The sequence below is a fragment of the Papio anubis genome, chromosome 4 (assembly GCF_008728515.1).
Source record: "Papio anubis isolate 15944 chromosome 4, Panubis1.0, whole genome shotgun sequence".
NCBI classification, from domain to species: Eukaryota; Metazoa; Chordata; class Mammalia; order Primates; family Cercopithecidae; genus Papio; species Papio anubis.
Genome location: NC_044979.1, coordinates 165,003,132 through 165,019,840, shown reverse-complemented (window position 1 = coordinate 165,019,840; position 16,709 = coordinate 165,003,132). Strand labels below are relative to the sequence as shown.

Here is a 16,709-nt window from a genome sequence, read left to right as displayed (position 1 = left end):
AATTTAAAGAGGATAAGAAACAAATCATGTAGATACCTGGGGGAGAGCATTTCAGACGTCAGGCAGAGGGAACAGCCAGTGCAAAGGCCCTGCCAAAATAACTCTTTCCTGGTAGCACTGTGCTGAACCCTATCATTAAGTCTTTCATGCCATGGAGGATTTGCATATGTAAATAGCTAAAAGGACAATATTTAATAATATCAACTTTTGTTTTAGATTAAAGGGTACATATGAAGGTTTGTGCCATGGGTATATTGCATGATGTTGAGGTTTGGAGTACAAATGATCCTGTCACCCATGCAGAGAGTGAGCACAGGTAGTTACCAATAGGTACTTTTTCAGCCCTTGCCTGCCTCCTCTAATAGTCCCTAGTGTCTATTGTTCCTATCTTTGTGTCCATGTGTACCTAATGTTTAGCTTTCACTTATAAGTAAGATCATGGGTATTTGGTTTTCTGTTCCTGTGTTAATTCACTTAGGATAACGGCCTCCAGCTGCATCCATGTTGCTGCAAAGTACATGAGCTTATTCTTTTTTATGGCTGCATAGTATTCCGTGGTGTATATGTACCACATTTTCTTTATCTAATCCACCACTGATGGGCATCTAGGTTGATTCCATGACTTTGCTATTGTGAATAGTGCTGTAATGAACATCTGAGTTTGTGGGTTTTTTGGAAGAATGATTTTCTTTTGGATATATACCCAGTAATGGGATTCCTGGGCCAAATGGCAGTTCTGTTTTAGGTTCTTTGAGAAATCTCCAAAATGCTTCCCACAGTGGCTGAACAAATTTAAATTCCCACCAACAGTATATAAGTGTTCCCTTTTCACCACAGCCTCACCAACATCTGTTGTCTTTTGACTTTTTAATAATAGCTGTTGTGACTGCTTGTGGTTTTTATTTGCATTTCTCTGATGATCTGTGATGATGAGCACTTTTTCATATGTTCTTTAGCCACTTGTGTGTCTTCTTTTGAAAAGTGTCTGTTCACGTCTTTTGCCCACTTTTTAATGGGGTTATTTTTTTGTTTGTTGATTTAAGTTCTTTATAGATTCTGAATATGAGACTTTTGTTGGATGCATAGTTTGCACACATTTTCTCCCACTCTGTGGGTTGTCTGTTTACTCTGTTGATAATTTCTCTTGCTGTGCAGAAGCTCTTTAGTTTAATTGGGTCTCCCTTGTCAGTGTTTGTTTTTGTTGCAATTTCTCTTGAGAACTTAGTCATGATGTATTTGCCAAAAACAATGTACAGAATGATATTCCTTAGGTTTTCTTTAAGAATTTTTTTTTTTTTTTTTTTTTTGAGACAGAGTTTTGCTCTGTCTCCCAGGCTGGAGTGCAGTGGTGTGATCTCTGCTCACTGCAAGCTCCGCCTCCCAGGTTCACACCATTCTCCTGCCTCAGCCTCACAAGTAGCTGGAATTATAGGCACCTGCCACCATGCCTGGCTAATTTAATTTTTTTGTATTTTTAGTAGAGACAGGGTTTCACCATCTTAGCCAGGATGGTCTTGATCTCCTGACCTCATGATCTGCCTGCCTCAGCCTCCCAAAGTGCTGGAATTACAGGCGTGAACCACCACACCCAGCCTAGAATTTTTATAGTTTGAGGTCTTACATTTAAATCTTTAATTCTTCTTAAGTTAATTTTTGTATATGGTGAAAGATAGGGTTCCTGTTTTATTCTTCTACATATGGCTAGCAAGTTATTCCAGCATTATTTATTGAGTAGGGAGAAGAATAATATCTTGAATTCTTGTTATAGACACCATTAAGCTAAATATTTAGACAAAAATTATGTAAGCAAAAGAAGAAACAGGGTGCTTCAAATAGGAACTTTCCTGTTCTAAAATTTACCTGTGGATAGGCCCACCTCCCAAAATTCACAACGATGCCATCCCTTACTTCCTTATAAATATGTGAACATTGAGAATACTCATGTACAGAGTATATGAGTAAGTCTAAAATAACTAAAATGTTTGGGCTGCAAAGGAAAAACACAAGGACATAGAAGTTAATGGCTACTGAAGACTGATATCTAAAGGGTCATGAAATAGAAGCTTTAGCTAGTCCTCTGGGCTTTCATGGACAAAGTGGATGAAGGATTGAGGGAAGCAACTTTAGCATCACTGAAAGAATTAACTTTTAATCACCAGATCTCTCAGGGGATGAAATGCATTTCTCTCCAAAATATTTAACACCCTGATCTGGAAGAGTTCAAGTCCAGGCTTGGGACACCCTGTCACAGGCAGGTCCTGATAAGGATTCCTGCAGTACCCAAGAGGTTACCCTGGAAGACACTTAAAGTTGTTCCCAACTTTGGATAAATTGTTTTTCTAAAACCGAAATTGACACTGCACTGTCCCATCATGATGCCACCCTGGTAAATCATACGTTTCTTCACCTTCACTAATGCTGTCAGTCTGTCATTCCACAAATATTTATTGGACACACCAATAAATATTGGTACCAGCACGTGGAATACATTAGTGAATAAAACAGACAGAACCCACTGACTTCAAGGAACTTAGGTTCTATGGGAATAATAAACCATTTTCTCTTTCTATATAAAATGATTATAATTGTTGAACGGTGGTGAGTGCTGTGCAAGAAAGAAAAAGTAGAGCAGATTGAAGGGAATCTGGAAGCCAGAAATGCGGTTTGCAGAATTAAAGGTCATGTCACATTGCACAGATGAGGCTTGAGCAAAGGCTGCAAGGAGCTTAGGAAGTGAACCACGTACTGTGAGAAAGAAGGCGGTTCTAGGCAGAGAGAACAGCTAATGTCTCAGGTAAGAGTGTGCCTGACACATCAGAGCAACAGCAAGGAGGCCAGGGTGGATGGATCAGAGTAAGAGGGGAAGGGAGCTAGAAGAGATGGTCGGAGAGGAGGGCCTTGTAGGTCATGGAGGGCTCTATAAACCACTGGAGGAGCTTGTGCTCTGCCCGGAATGGGAAGCCATGGAAGAATTTTAAGCAGAGGGTGGATAAGATCAGAGTAACATTCTACAGTAGTCTCTACTCATCCTAAGGGGATACATTCCAAGACCTCCATTGGATGCCTGAAACCATGGATAGTACTGAACCCTATATATGCTACGGTTATTTTTTTATTTTATTTTATTTTTGAGACAGAGTCTTGCACTGTCATCCAGGCTGGAGTGCAGTGGCGCGATCTCAGCTCACTGCAACCTCCACCACCTGGGTTCAAGCAATTCTTCTGCCTCAGCCTCCCCAGTAGCTGGGATTACAGGCACTCGCTACCACGCCCAGCTAATTTTTGTATTTTTAGTAGAGACGGGGTTTCACCATGTTGGCCAAGCTGGTCTTGAACTTCTGACCTCTTGATCCACCTGCCTTGGCCTCCCAAAGTGCTAGGATTACAGGTGTTAGCCACCTCGCCCAGCCTGCTATGTTTATTTCTAAGCATACATACCTAAGCACTTGTTCTATGTTTGTATATATAGTACTTGTATGAATGATACTATAATAAAGTTGAATTTATAAGTTAGGCACAGTAAGAGACTAACAACAACAGTGATGAATGATTCACGTCCCGTGTGGACAGAGTAGGATGGTACAAGACTTCATCATGCTATTCAGAAGGGCATGCAATTGAAAACTTATGAATTGTTCATTTCTGGAATTTTCAGTTTAATATTTTTAGACCACCATTGACTGTGGGTCGCTAAAATCATGGAAGGCAAAACCTCAGATAAGGATGGCCTGATCCTGAATAGTAGTAGGAGTAAAAGAATCACTGTACACTCTACAGAGGCAAAGGTAGAAACATAGCAACCTGCCAGATGGCTCCTATGGAAACTCAGGGAAGAGATGGAGGCAATACAGTAGAGGAGTAAGATACACTCAGGTTCTGGAAACATTTTTAATGTACAGCCGGCATAATATCTGAGAGGATATTTGAATGTGTTCCCCACTTGAAAGTTTTTATTACATATGACCATGTCCTCTTTTCTTTTTCTTCATTTATGTGGTGACATTGGGCTGTGTTTGAATGATTGCTCAAACATTGTAGGGTCTTTGAGAAAACTGCACAAAAATTATCGTGCATATTCTCAACTGCACGCATTTTATCTTTTCACTACCATTTTAAGATGTCTTTTTGAGTATCCAGTACAACCTTTGGGTCTGTATGACACTTATTTTGATTTAAGGAACTCAATGACCTAAGAAACTTGGGACATCTCAGGTTGCCTCAAGAGATTAACCTGTTTAACAGGGAAGATAGCAAGCGTATTCCTTCCTACGGCAAACTCCTCTGAAATATCAAAGTTTGGCCCAGTGTTTCAATTAAATCAAATGTCAAGAAAAACACTTTGTATTCCTTAGACACAAGACAAATGCCGTATGTTAAGTTTATTTTAAAATGGAGGATAAAAACAGGAAGACCATGTTCCAGTCTGAGAAAATATTGACGCCATGGTGTTGCTGAGGCAGGTTATGGTTTAATTCATACCTGTAGATTAAAGAATCAAAAATGAACTCAAAATAATAATAACATCCTGAGGGAGTAGAGATTAAGAAAGAAGGAAGAGAGAAATAAAAGATTGATCTTTTTGTCCTGAGCCGAAGGATGGAGTTGTCATTACCTGAAATAGAGGTTATAGGTGGAACTGGTTTGAGGAAATAAGAATGATATCAGAAATTGAGTCATTAACCTGTTAAGTTTGAGTTTCAGGTATCTATCAGACATCTGAATGAAGGTAAGAACAGACAGTTAATACACGAGTCTAGAGTCCAGAAAACAGGTCTGGGCTGGAGACACAAATTTGAGTGTCCTCAGCCTATAGATAGGACTGGATGGATACATCAAGGAAATGAGCACCAGATGCCTCTAGCCCTGAATTTATAGCACATCAACCTTGATAAGTTTATCTTTGTTTACTTAAGTCATTTTTCTCAACACATCACAGCCATGAGATTTCTAAAATGCAGCCTGCAGTGAAGAGTTGTTAGTCATCACGTCAAATATAGTCTCCAAGCTTTACTGTAAGGATTAATGTGAAATGAGATTAGCATCCCTAATAGTGGCAGAGATTGAAAAAACCAATCAACCCTGGGAGAAAACATACACGAAATGAAAATCACAAAAATAACAATAACTAAATTCTTGACTGCTGATTATGTGCACTGTCCTAAATAGATTATTAACTCAGTTAATGTGCTCAACCAGCCTGTGAGTGAGTGAAGTATCTGCTCTTATGGCTGTATTTAAGTACTGACTTAGTTTTTAAAAACTCTGTGTATCATAGTTCCTTCCATTTTCCCATAGAAAACAGAGATAAATATACTCTTCCAGAACCAAGAATCTTCACAGAAGCCTAAAGTTTGGACTCAAAGAAAATCAACTTTGGCATGAGTAGTCAAGCTAAAATGCAAGATATGCTATACACAGTCAGTGCCAAATAAATGACTCTTTTCACTTTCTGTCATCACCACTCTCCCCACTGTGTCGTTATGACCACTTGTGATAGCCAAAACTCTTCTGCTACGTGCTGTCCCATCATTCCACTTGAAATAGCCCAAGGATGGAACATTCTTAAAACTCAACAGCAAAAAACAATAAATTATAGTTTCTTTTTTTCTCTGGACTCACTTTTTTCTACCCTTTATATCTCCCACCTCAGTTCTTTGACCAGAACCCTACTTAAATATTCAGAACTCTGCCCAGGAAACCAATCTTTAGGTATTGCAGGCCAAGCATATTAATTTTAGCTACTGTTGAAACTTAACAAGAATTCAGCACCAACATATACTGGTGGAGTGCAATATACTTTCTTGAATATTTAGACTAGATTCTTCTTATAAGGTCCTTTGTAACCAAGGTACACAATTTTTCTTTTGGGAAGACTCCCACTTGCCTTCTCTGTTGCACTTCTGAAAAACCCTATGTATGAAGATCTGCACTTTAAAAGTGTTTTATTTCCACAGGTAATTCGCTCACATACCCATTTTCATTTTTCAGTTTTGATTTTTCCTCTGCTCTGGATGATGCACAGATCCCCTTAAGAATCCTATTAGATTTGGGTATATTAATATACCCACAAGTTTATGAAATGCCATTTTGCATATTTCCAAGTTCAATAGAGAAGAAATTAACATTTAAAATGTGCAACCTGATCTTTGGGTCCCAATGGTTTATTACATTCATGTTTACGGCATCAAACTCACTGATGGTTTAACAAACAAGACATTGGATTAAGACTCAAGAAAACCTAGGTACTTTTCTTTTGAACTGAGACTCATTAAAGATAGCTAAAGCTATTGAGAAATGGATGGGACTGCGGTGTAAGGTAGAGAATTTCTCACACTGAGAGGTGTTCAGCAGTGGCTGTGTAGAGGGGACTCATGCGTCAAGAGGAGTTTGACCTGAAGGTCTCTTCCAATTCCTGCTATTTGTGACCCATTTTCAGGGCCAATCCAAACAATTAACCTCACCATGCCTCACTTTCCTCACTGTGAAATAGCACTGACACCTATTCACCTCAGAAGTATATTCTAGGGTTTATTTCGCTACTTATAAGGCATGGAGCAGACTTCATAAAAAGGGGCAATCTAAATAGCAAAGTTTGTTATTACTTAAAAGGAAGGCATAGGAAATTTTCAATGCTCACTGGAAATAGCAGAGGTTTTTTTTCCTCCTCCATATGCTCCACCTGTTGCCTGAGTTACCCAATGTGCATGCAAATCAGCATTTTTTCTGTGTCACATCTGAGTGCACCGAGTAGACAGGCGGCCAAAGCAAGTGTTTAGAATTGGCCATTTGGATATTTTTGAAAGTTGTATCTATATGCAGAGCTCAGCTCAAATTCATGTGAAAAAAAAACAGCCTTCTTTCTGTAAAGCGTTTATTCAACCAAAGTTGCATTTCCAATTTCATTCTTGGGGATACAAGTGGAAGAGACTTTTATGATATTATTTTGTATCTGTACGTTTTGTCTTTTTATTTAGAAAGATCTGAACTTAGAGAAAAGTTGCAGGACATGTACAATAAACTCCTGTACACCCTTCACCTAGATTCATCATTTATTATCATTTGGCCTCATTTGCTGTAATGCTCTATCATTCTCTTAATATAGAAACACCTACAACAATAAAAATAATACTAAGTAGTAGCACTGTTGAACCATTTGAAAGTAAGCTGCAGACATCTTGACCTTTTTCCCTATAAATACATTAGCATGAATTTCCTAGGAAGGACCTTTCTCGTTACAACCACACTACGATTATCAAGTACAGGAGACTTAACAATAACATAATAATGTTATCTAAATACATAGAAATATATATTTGCTAATATTGTTATTGGCAAAATAATAGTATATATTTGCTAATTGTCCCAGGATCACAAATGGCATTCAGTTGTCAATCCCTTTCGTCTCCTCTGATTCAGACAATTCAGCCTTCTTTTGCCATATATGACACTGACATTTTTAAAGAGTCCAGGTCAGTTTTATTGTTGAATGTCCCTCTATTGGGTTTGTCTGGCTCTCTCTTACCTACGTTTTATTTTTAAATTCTCTCCATCTCAGTGAGCCAGAAGAAAATTCACCTTATCAGCATTATACGCACCTTTACCATTCACTGCAACTGGGGTCCCGGCAGGGCTGGGTCACTCCATCAGGGCTGGCATCCACACACTGGAAGGATTAGCAAAGCTAGGTGTTGTGCCTAAATCAATGTCCTCCCTCTGAAATAATTATTTGTTTAGCAAATGATTTTTAACTGCTCATTACAACGAAATGTAAATGACTGATGGATTGCTGCAAAATGCAAATATAAGGGAAAGCTTTCTCTAAATGTTGTCTACTGTGTCTTTTGAATTGTAAATTCTCCATCATTTGCTAATGAAGGCAGAAAGGCTTTTCTTAAGCAAACAATTGCTTCAGGAAGAGAAATGTAAAACTCACTCCTTCCCTGTTCTTTGTTCTCACCCCAGTTTCGGTCCCTAATCTTTAAATCTGCTGATCCTCCCCCTTTCTGAAGCCAATTTACCTATATACTGGCAAAAGGAGAAAAGTAGGAGTTTAACAGTGAGCTTTTTGTAAAAGATAAATTTATTCCAATTAGAAACTAGTCTTTCTCCCATTTCCTCTATTGGTATTAAAATATACCTTCTTTTATGAAACAATTATAAAAGTTGATGGTCACATTTGGGGGTGTGTGTTTATTAATGGTCTAGTGTGCCAAATAAGGATTTAATATTGTGTGCTGGTCTAAAATGTTCTTTCTCTGTTTACTTATATAGCTATTTATTAATATAGTTAATTAGTCAGCTTGTTAATTAGTTTTTCATTCAGTCAGTTGACAAGAGATCCTGAAGTTGGGAGGGGCCACTGATTTGGAGGAAAGAGCCCTAAATTTGGTATCAGAAGGTGGATTTGGCCTTAATCCCTGGGTCTGCCATTTATTAGCTATATAACCTTGAGCAAGTTACTCCAGCCTGCAGCAGCCTTAGCTCATAATCTGTAAAATTAAGTGGTAATTGATGCCCCATCTACCCCAAGAGAGCAGGGATAAAATTCTCCTCCTGGCTGTGAGGACTCTGAAGCAGTTTGTGTTGTCTTGCACCCTCAGGGCCTAACATGAAACTTGGCATCTAATGAGCATCCAGCAAATGTTTTCCCATAAAAATAAATGAAAGAAGTGAGAAAATGTATGTCAACTTTAAATCCCATAAATATGTAAGTCATCATGATAGAAAGATGTGACATTCTATTCAACACAGAAAAAGAGAGCAGTTCATTGCAGCACACGAAATGCACTTTTTAAATGTTTTCTCCATGTTATTTAGAGACCACATTAAACTGTCCCTCGTGGTTATAGTCATGAAAAAAAAAATCTATGTGATTGCAAAGCAGGTGGGTGATAAGAGAAAACAGGAGAGAAACTCAGGCAGCCTGAAGTCTCTATTTTTTCTCCATCTCATCAAACAGTCCTAAGCCGTATCTGTTCCCTCAGCACTAACAACTTGTATTTATAAGGCAGGATGGTGATGTCAAAAGATTAAGTGTTGGATTCACAAACAGCAATTTTAATCCAGGATTCTTCTTAACTATCTTTGTAAGTTACTTAACTACTCTGGGCCCTGAATTCTTCATTTAAATAATAATAGGAATAATGGTTACATCATAGGATTACTTCAAAGATTAACACATATTATGAATAACAAATATATGAACACACGTTCTATATTTTCTTTCATTTTTAATGTTTCTCTGTAGTTCAGGATGTGGCTCTGGAAGTGAGAAGACAAGCAGGTGATTATAAGTACCTGAGGGACTTCAACCACATTGACTGATTTGAAAAGGAGCAAGAATCCAGGAAGCCTGTTATTCTAGCAATTCAATTTTTGTGTAAAAAGAGAAAAGGTTCATGTATTAGTCCATTTTCACACAGCTATAAATAACTACCTGAGACTGAGTAATTTATAATGAAAAGAGGTTTAATTGACTCATACTTCCACATGGCTTGGGAGGCCTCAGGAAACTTACAATCATGGTGGAAGGTAAAGGGGAAGGAAGAAATGTCATACATGTTGGCAGAAAAGACAGAGAGAGCCAGGGGGGAAGTGCCACACTTTTCAACCATCAGATCTCGTGAGAATCCACTCACTATCACAAGAACGGCATGGGGGAGATCCACCCCCATGATCCAATTGCCTCCCACCAAGTTCCTCCCCCGAAACATGGGGATTACAGTTCGAGATGAGATTTGAGTGGGGCCACAGAGCCAAGCCATATCAGATCATGAGCCCTAAATCTTGATAAGGTTCTACAGCAACTACCCTCCCATTCTACCACTCCCACACATTTAACTCTGAAGTTCAATATCATTATACATTTATTGTACATCAGAATCAAACCTAACTATGGTGGCAGAGAAACCTTTCCTCATTTGAGCCACACACAAAAAAATGTACCGTCTAGTTAAAAAAAAAAAAAAAGTAGCTACATAAGTAAAACAAGAAAAAGAAAAATATGAGTTTGGCAGTAGCTGGAATCCATGCTGAATCCTGCACTGAACATATCACAATTTTCATCTGAATACTCATGAAGCTTAATATTCCCTATTGATTACCTAAAGCTGACAAACCCTGAAGGCACAGAACTGCATACAAAACAAACAAACAAACAAAAACCCTCAATTTTTCAGTGTGACAGAAGTCCTTACTCTGAGAGCCAAGGTGCAGCATAGTGAGCACCTGTTAACATTAGAGGAAATAAGAGGGAGTCTTTTACACAGTGGCTTTCCTTGCCCTAGTAAAGCACTTCTATTGGGAAACAGTGCAAATCAATACATCCACACCTGTGGTAAACCAAACATTCTCCATCAAGTTAGTTAGACATATATGTTTTGTTGCAATAACCAATAGAGAATTTTTTTAAAATTCTGTTTCTGCTTTTATGATCATAATTTCTAAAAATTCTATGGTCTTTTAAAAAAATCAAGTAGGATTTTCCCATTTAGCATTCAAATATATTAGGAAGAAAATGTAATGAGCATGAGCCATTTACAAATACTTTATATGGCAGGAACTGAAAGATTATATAGAGCAGCCCGACTAATTAGCTGGTTAAGAGTATTTTATATATAAATACTTAATAAAAGGCTTACAGAAGTTTATAGCCTCGACAAATCTCCATATTCTATTGGCTTTGTCAGTGAGCAGGTGTGATCTATTTCATCGAACTCTTTTGGAAACTTCAACCAACTTTTTGTTTACCGAGTTTTACAGTTGCAGGCTTGATTTGTTAAAGATGGGAGGTGTTTGCTGAAAGCTGGGAAGGACAGTTGCATTCTAAATAAATTTAAAATGCTCCTGAGAAAATTATGCTTCCAAGCCACACATACCCACAAAGGGGAAATAGTATGATCCACCACAGAAAGATGAGTGACAAATGGGAAGTCAGGAGTGTAACCGTTAGGAAGGTGGTCAGTGGGTACATTTTGGAGTTGAAACAAGTTTAACTATAGATAACAATAAACAATACTCTGTCGACAGAACAGTCTCTGTTGCATGATTGGATGTCATTTTCTAGGTCTAATTCGTCTACAAGAGCTCATCAAAGCTCCCTCCAGATATAATATTAAAATCAAAATCCGCCAGCTGCCCTCTGGGAATAAAGATGCCAAGCCTTTACTCAAGGAGATGAAGAAAGGCAAGGAGTTCTATGTGATATTTGATTGTTCACATGAAACAGCCGCTGAAATCCTTAAGCAGGTAAGAGGGCTAGGGAGGAGGTGGAAGTGTGGGAGAAATGTTATTTTCTATTTTTCAAAAATGCCATCTAGTTTTCACTTCATGCAGCATGATACAACTGCAGCAGTCCAGTTTAGGCTGAAGATTATAATTTTCAGAGCCCTTTTAAAGAGGCAAGAGGCTCAGAGAGTTCATGGGGCTTTGGTGAAGCTGTATGTGAGTGTTTAGTTGTAAATGTGTGCTTCTATGGGTGGACCAAGTGGTATGTGACTCCTACCAGCAGAAGATGAGAGGAGGACATCATTTCGAGATGATTAAACATCTCTCTCTCTCTCTCTCTCTCTCTCTCTCTCATGTCTCTTGAAAAGACTGTGCCAGATTTCATTTACACAATGCCTGACTCGTCCTAAATACATCTTCCTCATGGCAAGACCCCTTTTGTCAAACATGCAGGATTGCAAACACAATAAAAAAAGGCATACAGGGACAGTTACAGAAAAGATGCCTCTTCTAATTTGTTGTAGACAATAAACTGCTATGCATTAATCTCCACAGACAATGTGGGTGGAAATACTTAGTAAATTGTGAAATCCTACATAAATGAAGACATGAGTAATGTTCAGAATAATAACAATAGAACAATACTTTCTGAGCACTTGGTCTTATGCTTAAGAAAGCAAATTCACTGGGAGGCCGAGGCAGGTGGGATCACCTGAGGTTGGGAGTTCGAGACCAGCCTGACCAACATGGAGAAACCCCATCTCCACTAAAAATACAAAATTAGCCGGCCTGGTGGCACATGCCTGTAATCTCAGCAACTTGGGAGGTGGAGGCAGGAGAATCCCTTGAACCTGGAAGGTGGAGATTGCAGTGAGCTGAGATCGCACCATTGCACTCGAGGCACTCCAGCCTGGGCAACAAGAGCGAAACTTTGACTCAAAAAAAAACCAAAAAAGTAAATTCAGAATTAGAAGAAAAAAAAAGCATAGACTAGTACTTCTCACTCCAGAATGATTTTGCCCCCTGGAAACTTAGAGCAATGTCTGAAGACATTTCGGGGTGTCATATTTGGAACAGGGTCCTGCACTGGCAACTAGTGGGTACTGCTAAACATCTTGTAATACACATCTGGAAAGGCTAGCGAGATGTTTAAAATAGATGTTAAAATATTAGCATTAATAAAAGATCAGATGATTGAACCTGGAAGAAAGAAAAAATAGCCAGGTTTTATTTATGTGGTCTGCCCGCCATCTCTTTATGTTTAAGTCGTTATTGTGGCATAGGCAATGTTTTTATCTAAATAACACAAGCTGTTATTGTACTCTTTTGTTTAAAAGGTCTGGGATTGCTATGTTGTTGACGGTAAGGGCTGGTGATTTCATAAGTAGATAAACCCCTCCACAGGAATGCAGAACTGTGGATTCTTGAATCACTAGAAAGAGCTCCTTTCAAATAGTCATCTGGCCTGACTCTCTGGTGCTCCATCTCACACTTGCAGAGCACCTCCACACAACCGTTGAGTTCAGAATTGAGTTTTTAATTGCACTGAACATGGACAGTCAAAAAAGTTAACCAAATGTTTCTATTATCTGCTGGATGATTAGAGTAAAAAATAAATCTATTTAAAGTTAGAGTTGGGAGGCTAAGGCAGGAGGATCACTTGAGGTCAGGAGTTCAAGACTAGCCTGGCTAACATGGTGAAACTCGGTCTCTATTAAAAATACAAAAAAAATTAGCCAGGTGTGGTGATGGGCACCTGTAATCCCAGCTACTTGGGAGGCTGACGCAAGAGAATCACTTGAACCTGGGAGGTGGAGGTTGTAGCGAGCCAAGATTATGTCACTGCACTCCAGCCTGAGTGACAGAGCGAGACTCCGTCCCCCAAAAAATAAATAAATAAAATAAAAAGCTGGGAACACAAAGTTGCATTGAAAGCAATTACAGACATCACCATATCTAATTCTCACACTTTGCAAGATATAAAATGACATCGCGAGTCATACATCCAGTGCTTTCTCCACCATGACATGCTGTCACTCCTGTTAGGCAGAAAAGTATTGGTTTCTTAATTCTACGCTATAGTTACATTAACAAATCTTTAGATATTAAAATTATCTCTCAATAAAGCAAGCAAGCATGTGGCAGTAGTGTCAACAACTGAAGAACTTTAAAGGTAAAGAAACGCAATCAGTAATCCTTTATCATAAGACTTCATTTAAGAATGTTAATACAGTTCATTAAAGGATATAATGAAGTGTGTGGGTCAGAACTGAGAAAAACACCCAGATTTATGTGTAGCCCTCAAAAGGCAAAGAAGCTTCCCTTCCCAGGAGCCTGTTGTAACAGAGGTTGAGGACGTCTGTTAGATTTAAGAGAATGATTTGCTGATGAGGCTTCTCTTTGCTAGACACTCATTTGTCTCACATAACTGGCCACACCTCTCCCAAGGGCAGGTCTGGAATAGGCAAGAACAGTGTACGGTGGTGGCAGGGAAGGGCTGCTTCTATTTCACTAAATTTGGACTTGAAGTTCCTTTGATAGAAGTGGCTCTTTCCTAGTAGCCTGGGGATGACATCATTCAAAGGACAATTAAGACGAAAACAAAAGCAAAATATCTAAGAGCAGCACTCTCAAGAAATGTCTAGCTGGGACAGCAGGGAGTAGGATTAGTTCAGCTTTGTGCCAGCCACTGACACAGACGTTTTTCTCTCTATCCTCTCTCTTATGTTTTAGCCTATGTTTGCTTTTCCTAATCATTTTAGTGTTAAGAGGGGCTGTGAGGCTTGGAGGAAGACACTAAAGAGACGGCTCATCCAGTTTTCGTTCTAGACTAATAATCTGCAAATATTTTGGAGATAAGAACCTTTTTTAAAGGTCCTAGCGTGAAATTCCTCCTGTATTGCATGTAAAAGGGCAATTGCTCTTTTTGGAATAACTACAGAGGACTCGGGTCAGCTTAACAGGACTTCATTGGAACCTCCAGAGGCGGATGTGTTTGAAATGGGATATTGGAGACATCAGAACTTTTCTGTTCTAGTCAAAGTAAGGCCTAAGCACTCTATGTGATCCAGCTTAACTTGCTCCATTTGCCCCAGGGAAAAACCTGTAGAAACAGAGACTTGTCGGCTAAGAGATTCCCTAGGGAGGCTGAGGACTCAGGAGTTCTGGTTCCTGATTCTGGCTGCCATTCCACTAATCCTTGAACCCAAGGAAAGGAAAGGAAGGAGACTTACCTCTTTTACCGAGGGTCCTAAGAGGTACCAACGAAGGTGCATGGCATCCTACATGATCATAGCATCAATCTCAAACCACCCCCTGAGGTGAGTTGGGTATTCTCCCTTTCGAGGTGAGGCAACTGATGCTCAGACAGGATAAGTGGCCCATATAAGATCACTCTCTGAGCCTGGCTAGGCTGAGATGTGGTCTCCAGACTGCCTCATCTCAGAGCCCGTGTGCTCACTTTACTCTGAAGGGCCCCCAAGCAGTATGGATGACTATTCTGAAGTAGGCTTTCAGAAATGTCTGGAAAAAAACACAACCATATGCTGCTGGTCTTCTTTAGATAAGATTAGTATTAATAGCTTTTACTTTTCTGGTAACTGAAATCACTGCCAAGAATATTTCTCTGCCAGGTCAATGTGGTACTCTCTTTATGTGCGTTTGCCATCATTATCCTGCATTTCCCTGCATCTTTATCATATTTTCCCACCTTTCCATGATTCTTAAGAAGAAATCAAAGGCACTTTAAAGATATTTAACATTTATCCAAAAGTAAAAATTGGGGAAAAGTCTATAGTTATTCTTGGGCATGCTAATTACTCCAGCAAAGTAATTATTTCTATTCATATTGAACAAGTACTATATGATGAGAATCTGAGAAGTTATTTCTCCAAAATTCATTTGAAATTTGAATGTCAAGACTTGATTAGGCTACAGAAGATAGGGCTTTCATATGAACTTTCTTCATGAATTTCTACAGTTGGAAAGTTTCCATAAACCAGAAGGTTGCATGTGTCCTCTCCCCAACGTACCCACCCACCACCTCGCAGCATGGTCCTGATGCTTTGAAAAGATGCTGCTCTCTCTGTAACCTGCCTTCACTGTGGAAACCACTGCTCCTCCTTACTCTCATTTCCCCAAGTCCAACTACTCTTTCACTGACTCTTTGCTGTTTATCCTTCTTATACACCCTCATTCACACCGAGTGTGATTTTACTGAGGGAATGGCTGAAATGAGATGAATTTAAAGAATGAAGCAAAGGGCAAGAAAGCTCTACCTATGGAATTCCCAACTTGTGCCTAGCAGGATGCTGGGTGCTAAGCAACCATCTCACGTAAGTGACCCAAGAACTTCTAATATGATTGGTATTATTCCTCTTTTGCAACTGAAAATTGAAGCTAAGGTAATTTTATCTACCATATACTGAGCATACACTTAAATATATAGAAAGTACCAAGGCCTGCGTGAGCTGACCTTGCCTCTCTCTCCAGCCTTCTTGCTGGCCTCCAGTATCTGATACTCATTTCAGAGGCATCCTTTCTGGCCACGTGACACAGCCTTTTCTCCCCACATCATAGCCTTTGCATTTGCGGTTGCCAAATCCGGGAACACTCTACATTCCCAGTCATTCCCACCTAAGTTTTCATGAATATCTCTTGGGAGATAAAAGAGAGGACGCTCCCTTCTCATTCTCTATATCCCTTCACTCTACTTAGTTTGCTGTGTCACCACAATAAAAATCATAGTGAATTAACACATTTACTCATGTGTTATCCATATCCCTTACTACACTGTAAGTTCCAAGAGGACAGAAACCTTCTTTGTCCTTTGCCCCCAAATCCCTAGCACCTACTACATTATTTGACACATAACGAGTGTTCAGTACAACTCTGTCAAATGAATAAATGAACCAAACGAACGAATGAGCCAAGAACTGTTCTAGATTCTTTCAGTCATATCATCCCCAAAGTCATATTTTCTTCTGCCCCAGTGAGTCTGCTATACTCTCATCCCTGCCAAGCACATTTGGGTGAGTTGCTCCTCCATGCCTCTGTTACCCCGAAAGAAAGGCTTTGTTCAACTGTGAAATCCTATACTATTAAGAAACTGTAATGCATCTGAGCCTGTGACTTCACTTCCTGAAAATAAATTCGGCTCTTTGGAGAACTGCCTAGTTACTTTTAAATCTATAGTAGGATTGAGTGAGCAAATCGCTATTTCAGGCACCCATTCCTAATGGTTCTCTGATGAAAAGCAAGGTGGCACTGCCTTGCTCCATTCAGTGGGAAGCCCCCTGGGGGCTGGGCCAATTTCCTGAGCTGGAGAATGGCCAGCAGGTGAGCATGAACACACTGTTTCACACTCAGAAAACCTGCTCTCTCCTTTATATGAACAAATCGAGGAAGGTTTTTTCTCCCACAACGCTAGTGGCAACGAGTATTTAGCTATAATTGAGCCATTAGTCTCCATAAAACATTTAGCA

The 16,709-nt window shown here is 39.4% G+C and overlaps 1 protein-coding gene and 1 long non-coding RNA gene across 8 annotated transcripts in view; one reads left to right on the top strand and one right to left on the bottom strand.

Moving 5' to 3' along the window:
- The window catches only part of GRIK1 (glutamate ionotropic receptor kainate type subunit 1), a 404,603-nt gene that overhangs the window by 258,291 nt on the left and 129,603 nt on the right, over positions 1-16,709 (top strand). For all 7 annotated transcript variants that reach the window (XM_009202388.4, XM_009202391.4, XM_009202387.4 and 4 more), the window contains exon 4: positions 11,066-11,247. In XM_009202388.4, coding sequence (XP_009200652.2) covers positions 11,066-11,247 — 182 coding nt within the window. The remainder of the gene's footprint in view (positions 1-11,065; positions 11,248-16,709) is intronic.
- The window catches only part of LOC110742688, a 147,180-nt gene that overhangs the window by 17,459 nt on the left and 113,012 nt on the right, over positions 1-16,709 (bottom strand). The gene's annotated exons all lie outside the window — the stretch shown is intronic.